Consider the following 15,901-nt stretch of genomic DNA (forward strand, 5'->3'; position numbering starts at 1 on the left):
TTTCCTTATTAGCATTGCCTGTCCTCATTTCCCAACTGACCACAGAATGAAATTATCTTTTTCCAAACCACTACAAAAAATTAGGAAATTGCCCAACATAGATTTACATTTTGGAGTAGCAGAGAGGAGAATTAATCTTTTTGCTCCTGCTATGATCTCAAATCAGAGAAACACCTACCATTTGCAATATTAAAAGAAGCTCCATTGAAAATTGTAAACATGAGTGGAACGATACCAATCGGTGAGGGCAAAATGAGCCTACAGGTTTGCTAAGCCTTCGTTTTTAGCTATGGTTTGTTAAGTGAATCATAACCATCACGAAAGCTAATGTGTCTCAGCCCATTTCAATTCAAAGGGTTTTCGTGGGGAAAATAGGAGACAGAAGCATTAGGTATGTACATTATTTTGCCTATCCAAAAACAAAGGCAGGGTAAACATTTTAAAATAGTAGCTGGATTTAAAAGAGTAGCTGGATTCACACATCGTATATGAATATAAATGATGATTTTCAAACTACAGAGCTAGGTTTATACAGCCCACTAACTCAAAGCCAACCAAACAATACATTTTTGTCAATGAGTCTTTGCTTTGAGACATTCAAGAATAATTAAACCTTTTTGGAGTTGAAGCTATGCAGATTGAGACCAGATATGAATTCTGTACAGCAGGTGTTGTGGTTCGCCGGCAGCAGGCGCTGGCTGAGGTCTTGGAGATCAAGGACTCAGATGAGGGGCCTGTGTGTGATGTAGGGATGGGGCCAGGACTATCAGCGAATGGAATGCTGCCTTCGGAGATTGTGGAGGCTGGCAGCAATGATGCAGAGGTCCCGGGAGCCTGTGCCAAGTGCGCATGCGTGCAGGGCTGCTCGAAGGAAAGAGCAGCTGCAGCAGCACAGGTGACTCGGGAGTAAGGCTGCAGGATAATGGCCCCTCCCTTAAGAGATAAAAGCCAGCTGAGAAACTGGAGTTCTTTGCAGGAAGCAAAGAAGTTTTTGTACTCAAGCCTTGTGGACGTTCGGACTATCTTGGTTGGTGTTTAGAGACTCTTTGTATTTGAAATATTTATTGGCAACTTTATCTAGTGTTCTTCACAGCCTTGCACAACCTTGGCAAGGCTCGTTCTTATCTGAGACAATTAGTTTGAAACAGCCTTTTAACCGGGAAGGAACAGAATTCATAAAGAATCATTAAAAGGTTTTGCTGTTACCTCCGTTTTGTAGTCGTTTCCTTGGAACAAGGTTTGGGTCAGAACAGCAGGGGTGTCAAACTCAAGGCCTGGGGGATGGATCTGGCCCGTGGAGGGTTAGACCTGGCCCACGGAGCCACCCTGAAAACAGCAAAGGACCAGCCCGCAGTGCCTCTGCCATTGAAAACAGAGCTCGGAAGGGCCGCCCACTGCTCTCCCAAGCTTCATTTTTGCTGGCAGAGGGTTGCAGTAGGCCGACACAGCCAAAAATGGAACTCGGGAGCCTGTTTTCGCTGGCAGAGTGCTCGGGCCACCACAGAGGCCCCTGACACGAGTGACGTTGGGCTAGCCATGCCCACCCTGGCCACATCCACTCCACCCCAAGGTCAAACACAACCCTGATGCAGCCCTCAATGAAATCGAGTTTGACACCCTTGCTATACAGTCTCCTAAATAAGATGAATGTGTTTGTTTCCTTAATCATACCTTCATTATGATAATCTTTGAAGGCTTCTGTTCTCTCTTGTTTGATAGCCGACCTGCGGTAGACCACGTGAGCTCTCCCATCCTCTTCTTTCTCCCACTGTCCTCTCTCCAGAGGCTCAATGAAGAATTCACCATTGTCTGTTCGAATGAGACCAGCCTGGAAAACCACAGGGCAAAAGAATGAAAGATAAAGAAAATATATATTATTTTCTGATTCATTAAATAAGAAATTGAATATTGGTCATTGTGAGGATGCATATTATCAGGAATGTTATTTTTCTTCTTTCTCTCCTCCCCGCCCCCAGTCCCAGGAATTTCTGCAAATTCGTCATGTTTTAAAGGAAATATCTAGATACACCCTTGAATTTGCCAAAGGTTTAATCATTTCTCTTGCTATTCTCTTGGTATCTCTTGGAATACTCAAGTGTTATTTTCTATCACAATTCAACAATATAGTTGTTGTGTATCCCAATATTTCTTGATGGAAACAAATACAGACAACATGAAGTTTGATCAAATGTCAGAACCAAATGTACGTAGCCATATTTTTATTAATTTATCATATTTATATAGCAGTCCGTATCACTAAATGAGACTGGGTGGTGTACAACCAACAACAGTTAAAAACAATGCAACAACCATTAAAATCTATTAGTAGTTGAAATTGTAGATGTGAAAAAAATCAGAAATACAAAACTTTGGTTCTTCAGGGATATTTAGCATCAGGAGGATATTATTAATAAATCATGAGTTAATTATCTGATTATGGGGGATTTGTGCCAATGCAATTCTTGTTCTTTCCAATTTATCTATATTGTTCTAAGTGTGGATTTAAGAGCTTCAGGAACTAAAATATTCAACTTCATCTAAGTTGTACTCAGAAGTGGCTTTCAAGTTTCCTTTCATGACAGCTCTATTATTCAGGTTTTTAAAAATATGTCAGAAAAAGCACACTATAGAAATGTTAATGAGTAACATCCTTAGGCAGAAGTCACTACATGGAACAAGATATTTTAAGTAGAAATGTTAGAATGAATTTGAAATAGCTGAAATGCAAATGAAAAATAGTTGAAATGGGAGTCTGGTCAAATCGTACTTTGACTGCTGATATTCACAATGCTGACTTAAGCTATCACTAAATCTGCTTGATCACCAGGCTCTTTCACTAGATCTGTTGGTTAGGCAAAAATTATTTTCTAACACATAGTGGTTATATCCTGGCCTTGTTAAAACAGAAAACTCTATGGGAATCTGACACCAAGACAAGCCATATTACTATACTTGGTTACATCCAATTTATCATTATTTATACATTTATTTATTACTTCAGTGTTGCCTATATAAGCCAGTATGTGTACTGTTTCCTGAGGCCCTATAGTTATTAATTTTTAGTCTCATTTGTTTGTATGTCTATATTACCAAAGACTGATGTCACCATTATTTATACAATAAATACTATATACTATTATTAATTATGTATTCAAGCTGGCCACTGCTGATCCATATGGTAGCTGTACCAACAAATCTGTAGTATTTTAGGAGAGGTGGACAGTATTATGTCATATTACAAGAATCGTGTATAAGAAGATTCTCTTATTTGTGTTCATATGATAAAAGAAAGAGTAGAATTAAAATGACTGGAGAAAACAAAGAAACCCTGTGGTGTGTGTGTGTGTGTGTGTGTGTGTGTGTGTGTGTGTGTAAACAAAGGTTTCGTTTTCTCCAGTCATTTTAATTCTACTCTCTCACTTTTATAACATACACATCTGCATAAGGTGCCATACTCCCATAAATATCAAGCTTTGGGTGATTGCCTCAAGCCAAAAATATCTCTTCCACGCAAGGGCCTCATGGAGCCTTTTTAAACAAGATTTATTGATATGAAAGAAACAGAATTATAAATATTTCAGCAACTGAACTATTTCCACCTTAGAACCAACATATTTCCCAATCCACCAGGGTAGAGACTTTCATTTCATTCCAATGGTTTTTGTCAGGCGCAAACAATCAGGATCGTACATTAGATTGCAGCATGGAAGATTTATTCAAGTCTATACACAAGACTCTAATCAATCAATTGGTGCCAGATAAAGGTCAACAGAATTCAGAAGGGGTTGGATTTGGACTGCTTGTGGCAACAAAATGACTCTAAGCTGCTGATGCACTTAACTCCCTCCCCACTTCTGCCTGCTCTTCTCCTACAGCTTTCCTATAAACCATTGAAACAAACAATGGTTTTCACTTATAATAGAGGAGCCTTCAGGTGGCTGTTTATAAAACCATCTCCTGAATCCTTATCAATCAAGCATTACATTCAATCAACTATTTTACAAGAACACTATATGCTGCTCTAACAGTGTATTAGATCATGTAAGTGGAAAGCATTGCAGCAGATCTAAGAAGCATATACCTATTGCAGTTATAGTGACATCAGGACCCATTACAGAAACATTCACAAGCTCATCTCTCTTGTCATTGACTAAATATTTTAGAGTGTCTAACATAGTGTTTTTGCAATATAATAGAAATATTTACTAGGTGTTGATTAAGCCAGGTTTTTACCCAGCTGCAATATGGTAATACAGTATTTGTGCAGACTATGGAAGTTCACAGTAACTTCCCATCACTATCTTTTGATCAAAATAGAATAAGTTCTCATTACACTATAAACGGAATCATCTTCGCTGTGCCAAATGGTTTCATTTAAATGAGATATACAAAGAAGAAGAAGCAGAATCAGAGCCTCTACTGCACAGAGTTCTCTTATAGGAATGCTGAGTCTTTTGAATGAGCATTGGGTTGGTTTGCATGCTTTATTATTTGTTTCCAAATGAAAGCAAGAAAAAAATGATGTTGTACGATGAAACATTATCGCTTCAGAATATTGTTCCATGTTTTACATACTTCAATAACTCAGTGAGATAAATTGATAGGAAACTGCTTTATAAGGAGGCAGGTCACTGGGACATCTAACTTTTAATTATCTACTACCAGGGACACTTCAGAGTTTGAGATAAGGTCTCTTCAGGCACCAATCTACTTGAAGATGCTAAAGATGAAATCTAGGATTTCCTATGTGTAATATATTTGCTTTTCCCTGGTTTTGGCCTCTATTCTAGCCTAATGATTTAATGATGAAAACAGTTCGGAAACTTTGGTTATTAATACTGAAAGAGGAAACAGCAATTGGATTCATAGTGAACCGATGGATAGGAACTCAGGTGAAGAGTAATCCATAGGAATGTCATGACATTTCAAAACAGTGAAACTCAGAATGTGAATTTGCCTAACTTGCAAAATCCCCCTGAGTAGACTAAATACTGTCATAATAAAACAATTTTATAAATAATGTTCCTAAGGAATATATTATGATATAAATTTGCTTAAGTACAAGAGTTTGAACATTAACATTTATTCTTGGAACAGTATCTCTTTTTCACATATATGCACACATTCAACACTACTATCTCTCGGTACTTTTTAGTTTAACTTTCTTTCTCAATAAATAAAATAGGAGTAGAGAAATGTCTATTATTGAGTCTGGATGACAGAAACCAAAACGGTTTTCCAAATGATCATCTTTGCTACTGGATAAATCTACTCATTAAATTCACAACTCCCACTGGATGCTGGCTGTTATTCAAAAATAGCCAGTATTACAATGTTTAGCAAATGATACAATGCCTGGCCCAGCCTGCTGAGATCTTGTTTCACATGCCAATATGTTTTGCAGGCAGGCTGTTTCAAAACATAGACAGTGCTTTAAATCCATTGCAGATTCTGCAGCCTTTTCTGAAAATTTTTACAACTTCAAACTCGTGATTCTTTAAGATTTGCCAAACACTCCACAGCAGAATCAGAAAATCAAAAGCTATTTCGCATCATCTTTCTTTGCTAAAGTTCTGTCCACCTTGAACCTTCCTGGCGAGAAATTCAGCAGCTGAGGGAAGTGGATAAACTACCAAACCAAGGCAGAGGAATTTTGCCAATGAACTAATCTCAAAAGTGATCCTCCATGCCAAATCCTCTTGAAACTTGCAGATGCTATTCAAGCAAACTCTGGAGGAAGTTTTGAGTTAGTATATGACTGTGCATTTGGCTGCCTGGAGGTTTTATCTCAACAATTCTCCCTGAAGGGAAAGGGGAATCTGAACATTTAGTTCTAAACAGTGATGCAATAGTGTTAGTGACAAGATGGACAATTCTTGGAGTTGAAGTCCACATGTCTTAAAGTTGCCAAATTTGGAGACCTCTGTGCTAGCATGTTGAAGACTTTATTGCATTAACATTTCCCTACTGAGCTCCTTTGCTTCTTAGTTTCACACGAGTTAACAGGGCATCGGACTTTATATAATTCTTTTTAACTTGCTGTATATTGTATGAGTCCCATGTTTCATTATCCTTGTCCATACAGAATCTACATCTACAGGTAATCCACTCATGTGGCAAGTGATCAGGTCTTCAATCCATTGGGAGAATGTGGCAATACATTTATCTTTCCAATGTGGCAATATCAGTCTTTTGGCTATAATAAAGACACAGAGAATCCATTTATCTTGTCTAGTTGTCAAATTCCAAGTGCTAGGTACATAATTCAAATGAATAGAATCTGAAAAAAATAGCTTTTATTGCACAATAATGTTTTCATAATCCACTACTTTCTTCCAAAATTTAATACAGAATACAAAAGCATTGTTCTCTAAGGCAGGAACAGAACTCACAGTCTCCTGGTTTTTAGCCTGATGCTTTAACCACTAGACCAAACTGGTTCTCATGAATCAACTTAGTGTTCAATTAAATTCAGTTTTAATTTTATATTTTTAAGCTCTATTTTCATGGACCTCTGATTTAACTAATGTGCATTGTTTACAATTCACAATTTTGCTTTGATTCAAGTTATCATGCTTGCACCAAATTTATGTATAGATGCAGATCTCCTTCCTTCCAGTGTGCACTCCACTCCATCTCTTTTCCTTTTTTGATGCATCTTTTCTATATTTTAAGCCTGAGAGTAGGGAATGTACTACTAATGCATTCCAGAACAGTACTATATAAACTAAACTTTAGATAGAAGGAACACAAACCATCATTACTGCCATCAAACTGCAAAAATGGCCATCTGAAATTTTCCACAGAAGCATGGATTAAAGCCAATTTCTCCACAGAGGTTTACTGACCTCACAGCAATAGGATTTGCAAAAGGATGAATGTGTGGTGGGAGGAAAGAAGTGATCACACAATCCCCTTTAATGTAGACCAAAGCCATCAAATGCTACTCTAACTTTACTGCTGTTGCTACCCACAAAATCCAGCTGATTTTTTGATTAAGCGCCAGCCAGTCCAAACTATGCTCCAGAAATCCATACCCAATGAAAACTAATTTAAAATTCCACATCTATATCATAGATCATTTATAGTAAGTTAGATTCCTCAGGAAAATATGAAAAGACCATATTTTCTTGCAACTCCCAAACATAAATGTCATCATTGCTCTTGTTCATCTACAAATACCAAAATGCTTTATATGTATAAAGAAATATGGTTTAAGGTTGTATTAGATATGGTTGAAGATTACATTGTATTGTAAGTCTAAGTATATTTACCCATGAAATAAGCTGTATTATTATTACTCTTCTCTTCTTCACTTATTGGTATCATTATTGTGATTGTTATTACTCTATTGTTGTGCATGTACTGTACACTGAGAGCTTCTGCACTGGAGACAAATTCCTTGTGTTTAATTACACATGTCCAAAGAAAGCTGTTCTGTTCTATTCTATTCTATTCTATTCTACTCTATTCTATTCTACTCTACTCTACTCTACTCTACTCTACTCTACTCTACTCGACTCGACTCTACTCTACTCTACCCTGCCCTGCCCTGCCCTGCTCTGCTCTTTCTTTTTTTGGGATGATCGTCTCTGTTTAATCCATGTTCAAAGTCACATAAGATAGTAAGCAAATTATACAATTATGTCCAAAATCCAATTCAATCTTTAATATTTCTATTTGTTCTAGCACACCGTTGTATTCTATCTATCTAGTCCACCAGCACCATTCTATAGCTATTAGCTTGTTCTTAGTGGATGGCCAACTGTAATTTTACACACCGAGATGAGACCAGCGCTTATCAGAAGTCTATTAGCCATCAGGTATTTTAAATTACTAAGACTGTAAGCATGGCTACAAGCTTAGTAACTTGTTTGCACACAAAGGTTCTCACACTACCTCCCCAGCATTTTCAGGAAATATACCACTTAGGAAATGTACCAGTCACAATGGCTAAAAAACTGCTATAAAGCAACCACATCTTCCTTGTTTAAAACATACCTGCAATTCTAAAAAATGTAATGAAATATTTTTCACCCTGCCCAAATCTTCACTGCCAAAATCTATTTTTTTGTTTATGTGTTTGAACTTCAACCTGGAAATCATTCATAAAATTTAGCACATTCACATTTCATTTTGTCTCTCCTTTTGCATCCATTCTTTAATTATTCTATTCCATTATTTCTTTGATATTAGCGTAATTCTTGTCCCGCGGTGAGTTGGCTGTGGCGAGTTGGCCATGGCGAATTATCATAGACCCGAGCGAGGAACAGGGAACCATAGATGGGCTCTTTTCAAAACTGTTTCAAGTCTTTATCCTTTTGGTTCCATGGGAATTACAACTTCTAATTCCTAAATCAGTTTGGAAAATATGGTCCATGTGCGTATACATGGTTAAAAAGTAAACAAAACATTTTTTTCATCAATGCTGTATTTAACAGTTGATTGCCATCAGATCTACCTTCAAAGAGAAACTATTCTTTGCATTTGTATTTCAGATGCAGTGTAAAGGGGATGAAACTTTAAAATAAAAATAAAAAAAATATGCAACTAAAACAACTTGCATATTTCTACCTGGCAAGTTAATGCTTGCTGTGATAAAATTAGCCAACATACTTCTGGAAGATAATCAGATTTACTTTGGCACACTCTAGAAGGAATGAAGTTCCAAAATTACTCATTAGCCAATGTTAACATCCAGATGTTAAGTTTTACTGTCTGGACATCGCTACAGGTAGTCCTCCACTTACAACAGTACTTTTAGTGATTGTTCATAGTTACAACAGCACTGAAAAATGTGACTTATGACTGTTTTTCAGTTACGACCTTGGCAGCATCCCCGTGTAATCAAAGTGGGGCAAAACTCACTTAACAAATGTCTCACTTAACAGAAATTTTGGACTCAATTGTGGTCATAAGTTGAGGACTACCTGTATTTATTTTAGTTTTAAATAAGCCCCTGTATATTAATATAAATGTACTTATACTAAAGGTTTCATTATAAGAAGTTTATAGAGAAGTAGCTTCAGTGCAATTTATAATTTTGGTGCTAAATGAGTTGTTAAGTGAATTTTGCCCCATTTTACGACCTTTCTTGCCACCATTGTTAAGTGAACCACTTGCAGTTAAGTTAATAACATGGTTGTTAAGTGAATCTGGCTTCCCCGTTGACTGCTTGTCTCAGAAGGTTGTAATTCTAGTATATAAATAAAGACTTCTGTATTTTTTTACAGTATCAGCTGTTGCATCTTTTTCCAATGTTCCCCCCTGCAATTGCTATATGAGCCCAGGAAAAGATGCAGCTGCTTTAAAGAGCTACAGGAAGGCATTATATTTGTGTTCTCATACAGTACTTTTCCTAATTATTTTCAAAGCCCTTTATAGTTATGATTCATTATACAATCAGCAGATGTTCACTTGATTTGGCATTTTATTTACCTATCAAGTCCTTCCTAAGGACCTGGGATAGGCAGATGTTGATGTTTGATGTGTTAGTTATTATTGTTCAGCAGTCAGCCAGATTTTCAGACTGGATTTCGCATACTTTGTCCATCTATTGAGTTCTTCCCAAGGACCTGAAATATTATTATTTTATCCCTCCTCTTTTGTATGTATTTATTTCGATCCACTCAAGATGGCAAACCTTCCTAATATTCCTACCTATTTCCCACTACAATATTGTACAAACTAGATACTACAATTGTGTCACTTCTTATACTAATCTTATTCTGTTCTCAGAAAATAACTCAATGTGTAATTATTTCAAAAGTTGCACATCTTTATTAGTCCGTTAAGCAGAATTTCTACTTGCAAAACTCATGATCAAGCGATTGTGAGCAATACAAGAAGGAAGTCTAAATGTTTTGGGTGAGAAATAGAATGGAACGGAGTGGCCTTTGTTTCTTACCAATCCATCACAATTGCTTATCGCCACCCTGGCCTCTGGCATGCCTGTGATGCCTCCTATGAAGACGCATTCCTGCTTCAAGGGTTCCCGAAAGACTTCTTGGAAATCTTCTTGCCACTCAGCCAAAGCACCAGGAGACACCAACTTCTGGTTGGGCTTCAAGCGGAGATGAAGTTCCTTGCCCCAAGCAGTCACGTTGAAGAAATACAAGGGATTCCCAGAGGCGGCTGCTTTCGTAGGGATGCTGCGAACCGTCCTGTATCGAGTTGAGTGTTGTGCAGGAGGAGCTGGTGAATCAGACACCACGTGTGATAGGAACCGTCCCTGGTGATCTACACTGAAGGGCACAATCACATCATATTCACTTAGCTTTCCAGAGAGGAGCAGCTCTACGGAAATAAATGCAAACAGACAAAAGTTCAATATATTCAAATGAAACAACTTTTGTGTGCGAAAAGAAGCCTTCCTTCCCCTAAATATCTACGCTTGTAATTTCAGCAACAGGGAACTTCTTTCATCAGTTGTAGTAAATTCTAGCTGAGTTTGCATGATGTCGCAAAAACTGTATTTTAATTTAGTATGTGTGGCCATTTGACAATTTGTATGTTGTAGGTACCCAGGAAAAGAAAAATAGAGGATTAAAATGGTTGAGTTTTGCAGCTGAGATACATGAATGCCAATGTAGTACCTCTGCAAAATTCCTATGTAACTTTTTCTCCCGTTGTTTTTTATGTCTTACCAGATAGGGCAAAAAAACGACGATATAGGCCTTTTGGAGATTGAAAATACAAAAAATGTATTCAGCCAGACACTGCTGCATACTTTAAAGCAGAGCTCTCCAAACTTGGCAACTTTAAGACTTAAGGCTATGCTGACTGGAGAGTTCTGGGAGTTGAAGTCCACAAGTCTTAAAGTTGCCACGTTTGGGGACCCCTGCTTTAAAGTATATTTTCACATCAAAGGCCTTTGCCAAAGTTTGTATTGTATACCTTCCTGCCTTCTGAACTGAAAAAGCTCAGAAAGGCCCATTCTGTGCCACCCAACAATGCATTTTGCACTTTTTTCCCCCTACACTGCACACAGACAGTGATACAAGCATACAGACATCACAGCTAAATGTTTTGATGATGCATTGACTGCTGTACAAGCCTGTGAAAATGATGAAGAGATTGTGATTTGACTCTGATCTTTTTATCCTCGTTCTTACCGCAGCTGGGCATACAAAAAATGTAGTCTTCGGGTTTTTGTTTTCAAGCGTTCCCCTTCCCACTCCCATTTGTAGCCATTTTCTTTGATTTACACACACACATGCCCTGGTAAAGGAGATTTGAAATGAATAGGAACCGCTGCTTCATCTCCAGTCGCAAAACAAAGTTATTTCCCCTTACAAACTTCAGTTTGTCAAGTGAATACAGTATGTTTAACACAGCAGAAGGGAATCCTGCTGACACGCACTGATGCCACTTACAGCTGACACTAAGCATCCAAGTAATTTATTCTGCAACCCCCAAGTAACACATAATGTACATACTCCAAAAGGGAGAAAAATCCTTTGAAATGAAATGGTTCAGCAAGATAACAAGATAACGGAAAAAGCTTGGAACAGACTCCACAGCAGTTTCCAACTTCTCATCTCATGAAAACTATTGCTAGCGCAATAGTGTTAAAATAAGATTAACAGCCTCACATTTAAATATTTAAACATTTAAATAATACATACTAAGAATATGATCAAACAATGTCTCTCGATAAACAGGGTTCTCGTTACAGAGTTCTGATTGGTATGTTGCAAAACTCCTGCTGTGTATTTTATTTTGCTTCATAGCCTATTGATTTCCACATCCAAAGGACACCACAAAGATCTCTAAGCCAGTCCAGCTGAAATCCATAAACCTGTCTGGTATGATCCTATGTTTATTTTAAAAAGTTTGACACTAAAATCTGATTGACAGGGGCTGAAAAATAGCAGTCAATGGACAGTTTAAACCCGTTCTTTATGTTCATGCTGGTCGCAAGGCAGACGATGGATTTTTTTAAACGACTGGCAATTGCGTTCTCCCTTGTAATAGAAGAAAAGTCCTGTCTTTTTTTCCAGTTTCTAAACAGGAAAGCTAAAGCTGTGCGATCAGACACCGCATGAAATGTGGAAGCTGCTTCCTAGAAATTTGGGGGCCAGTTCTAAAGAAAGGCTCAAATATCACTGTAACTAGCAACATGCGGCAGACGGGGAATTGTTTCCATATCTACTGGGATTAAGGCAGTGGTCCCCAACCTTTTTGTACCAGGGACCGGTTTCAAGCAGAAACATTTTTTCAAGGACCGGGGGGGAGGAGAGAGAATCCGACTTTGGTAGTTTGCTTGCAGACGTTTCATTACCTGACTAGGTAACATCTGATGTTGTTACCTAGTCGGGTAATAAACGTCTGCCAGCAAACTCCAAGTTCAGGGAGCGCCTTGGTCCTGCCTCCCTCAGCCCCATCCCTCAGGTGTCTCCCTCCCTCCCTCCCTCAGGTGTCTGCCTCGTTCCTCTCTCAGTCACTCTATCGCTCCTACAGCAGCCCAGGAAGAAACTGCTTCAAAGAAGCCGGGGTGGGGGGTGGGGTGGCTTTCCTGTCGCACAGCTTCCCCGAGCGCCCGTTTCACCCCACCCGCCCGCCCGCCCGCTCGCGGTTCAATCCACAGTGCTCCGTTCTACCTGCCTGCCTGCCTGCCTTCTTCATTTCGGGCAGCGCTGATAAAAGAGGCGAATAGTTATTATTCTCGGCAAGCTGCTCCCAAACAACCAGACAGGCAGGCAGGCAGAGCAGAGCACAGATTGGATTGCTGAGCAGCGGCGGGTGGGGTGGGGGCAGGCGCTTCGGGAAGCTGCGGCGACAGGAAAGCCCCCGGCTTCTTTGAAGCAGTTTCTTCCTGGGCTGGTGGAGGAGTGAAAGCGACTGAGAGAGCTGAGCCAGAGAGCAGGACAGGCTTCGGTTGCTTCCTCCCTCCCCTTCTTTCATTTGTGTCCTTGATCCCGATCCCAGCAGCATTCACCGAAGGCAAAGAAAGCCGCCATTTTTTTAATTTTTTTTCTTTGCGGCCCGGTAAAGAGTGCTCCACGGCCCGGTACCGGTCCGCGGCCCGGTGGTTGGGGACCCTGGATTAAGGGATACCCTGCCCATCATCTGGGCAGCAGGATTTGCAGAATGCAGAGAAAGGAGTGCACAGGTAGGACACGACTTATCCTTTAGGTGAAAAGGCAATTTTTCAATGACATGTAGATGTTCCAGAGGGCAGGAGCAACAGCATAGAAGACCCTCCTCCTGGACCTTGTAAACTGGAATAATTGGGCTGATGGGACTCACAGAATGCCTCTTCAGTGGTACCCAATCCCAGTTGGGTGAGTCGGTCTGCCAAGTAACCTAGATCCATACTCAGCATTTTCAATATATGGGAGCTTTGTAAAGATGCCAAGGATAGATCCAACCTTGAACTAAGGAGAAATTTCCAAAGAGTGAGAACAATTAATCAGTGGAATGGCTCGCCTTCAGAAGTTGTGGATGCTTCATCTTTGAAGGTTTTTAAGAAGTGATAGGACAACCATTTCTCTGAAATAGTAGGGAGGTCTTTGGCTTGAGCAAAACCTCCAAAGTCACTTCCAGCTCTATTCTGATTGATTGAAAATATAAATATAAATGTACAAACAATTTCAAAAGTTTTCAGCTTCAGCATGTTGCCTAAAGCTCCTAAGCCAAGCGTTTGCTTACTTTCTGGGTGTTCACATTTAGTGACTGAAAATCTGTGGCCACAAAATTCAGTCAAGCAAGCAAGCAAGCAAGCAAGGAAACACGAATTCCCATCTCTCTCTCTCCCCCCCTTCCCTCCTTCCCCCTCTCTCTCCCTCCCTGCTCCCCCTCCTCTCTCCCTCTCTCCCCCCTCTCCCTCCCTCCCTCCTTCTCTCTCTCTCTCTCTCTCTCTCTCCCTTCCTTCCCTCTCTCCCTCCCTCCCTCCTCTCTCTCTCTCCCTCCCCTCTCTCTCCCTCTCCTCCCTCCTCCTCTCTCCCTCCCCCTCTCTCCCCTCCCTCCCTCCCTCCTTCTCTCTCTCTCTCCCTCCTCCCCTCTCCCTCCCTCCCTCTCTCCCTCCTCCCCTCCCTCCCTCCCTCCCCTCTCCCCTCCCTCCTCTCTCTCTCTCTCTCCCTCCCCTCTCTCTCCCCTCCCTCCCTCCTTCCCTCTCTCTCTCTCTCTCTCTCTCCCTCCTTCCTCTCCCTCCCCTCTCTCTCCCTCCCCTCCCTCTCTCTCCCTCCCTCTCTCCTCTCTCCCTCTCCCTCTCTCCCTCCTCTCCCTCCCCCCTCCTCCTCCCTCCTCTCTCTCTCCTCCCCCCTCCTCCCTCCCTCCCCTCCCTCTCCCTCCCTCCTCCCTCTCCCTCCCCTCCCCCCTCCCCTCTCTCTCTCTCCCTCCCCTCCCTCTCTCTCCCTCCCTCCCTCCCTTCCTCTCTCTCTCCCTCCCTCCTCTCTCTCTCCCTCTCCCTCTCTCCCTCCCTCCTCCCTCCCCTCCCTCTCCCTCCCTCTCTCCTCCTCCTCCTTCTCTCTCTGTCCTCCCCTCCCTCCCCTCCTCCTCCTTCTCTCCCTCTCCCTCCCTCTCCCTCCCTCCCCCTCCTCTCCCTCTCTCCCTCCCCTCCTTCCCTCTCTCCCCCTCTCCCTCCCCCCTCCCTCCCTCCCTCCTTCCCTCTCTGTCCCTCCCTCTCTCTCTCCCCTCCCTCCCTCCTCTCTCTCTCTCTCCCTCCGACACACACACACACTCCAAACTCCGAAACGAAAAAGCAGTAGCAGAGTTACTCCACTCATTGATATCTCGCCCAGGAAAGCTACACAGCTTTGATTTGGCAGAGCCGCACTGCCACCCAACGGAACTCCGTCGCAGCCCCGGTCCCCAAGCGCTGTCCGCCTTTGCAACGAGCCTCGCTTGTTTGGACCGAGGCTCTCTACCTGGACCCAGCCATGGCTGGCGGCGCCCCATCTGCCAGCCGCGCCAGCAGACGGGGCGACCCGGCTTTCTCTCCCTCGCGCGGGGAAGGCTCCCCGCCAGCCCAGCCCGGCGGTCCCCTCCTTCTTCCTCCCTCGCACCCCCAGCTTTCCTACCTTGGACTCCGCCTTGCCTGCCGGAGGCTACCCAGCACCGCCGAGGCATCACCCAGGAGAGCATCGCCACATAAAAGACGAGAGAATCCATCCGGGGAGCTCGCCAGGCGCTTCCCGGCCGTTCTTGCTCCTCCAGGACGCGAAGGGAGAGCCCCGCTGCGTCGTCTCCTGCCTTCCTCGCCTCCCGTCGAGCCGGCTGGGCCCCCCTCAAGCAGAAGAAGCCCCGCGGGAGCAGGAGCCGCTCCGCCAGCTGGTCCTCCCGGCAGCGCACTGACGCCGAGCCGGGACGCGCGTCCCTCCCCTCCATGCAAGGCGAAACGGCCCCGGGGGCGGAGGAGGCGCCGCTTTCCCGCCGCAAGGCTGAAGGGGAGCCGCGGGGAAGAGAGGGAGGGAGGGGAGGAGAGCCGGAGAGGCCTCCCCCGCCCCTCCCGCGCTCGGGCGCGCGCTCCCGGACGACCTCCTCCTCCTGAGGGACAAGTCAGGCCGGCAACCTGACCCGCGCGCGCGCGAACGGAGCTGAGGGCTGCGGGGAGACCCTCCCGCCTTTCTCCTCCTTTCTTCCCCGGGACCGCCACCGAGAGAAGAAGGCTTTCCATTGCACGTGGCGCTTTCGACGCGGCTCTCCTTGCCAAGGGCCAATCCCGGAGCCAAAGCGCCGCCCTCCGGCCTGGGGCCGCCGCGGAAGGGTCCCGAGAGAGTTTACGTCGGGGTGCGGGTGCCTGGGTGGGTGTCTCGGAGGCGGGAGGGAAAGAGGGCGCTGCGCTCTTCCGCGCTTTTTGGAGCTGGCTTCCACCTCGTAGAATCCTACCTGCCCGCGTCCCGTCTGGAAAAAAAAGTGAAGGGTTTTTATTTTTATTTATTCGTTTGATTTGTCAATC

The 15,901-nt window shown here is 42.9% G+C and overlaps 1 protein-coding gene across 2 annotated transcripts in view; it reads right to left on the bottom strand.

Moving 5' to 3' along the window:
- ADAMTS14 (ADAM metallopeptidase with thrombospondin type 1 motif 14) overlaps positions 1-15,464 on the bottom strand; it is a 69,464-nt gene extending 54,000 nt beyond the window's left edge. Inside the window, exons 1-3 of one of the 2 annotated variants that reach the window (XM_087964093.1) lie at positions 15,024-15,464; positions 9,908-10,296; positions 1,672-1,828 (exon numbers count right to left, since the gene is read on the bottom strand). In XM_087964093.1, the coding sequence (XP_087820219.1) occupies positions 1,672-1,828; positions 9,908-10,296; positions 15,024-15,330 (853 nt within the window). In that variant the 5' untranslated portion in view covers positions 15,331-15,464. The remainder of the gene's footprint in view (positions 1-1,671; positions 1,829-9,907; positions 10,297-15,023) is intronic. The other variant, XM_087964092.1, reaches the window with a different exon arrangement.
- Between the last annotated feature and the right edge of the window lie 437 nt (positions 15,465-15,901).

This window comes from Notechis scutatus, chromosome 4 (assembly GCF_049901735.1).
Source record: "Notechis scutatus isolate UNSWTSFEM ecotype Mainland chromosome 4, rNotScu1.2, whole genome shotgun sequence".
NCBI lineage: Eukaryota > Metazoa > Chordata > Lepidosauria > Squamata > Elapidae > Notechis > Notechis scutatus.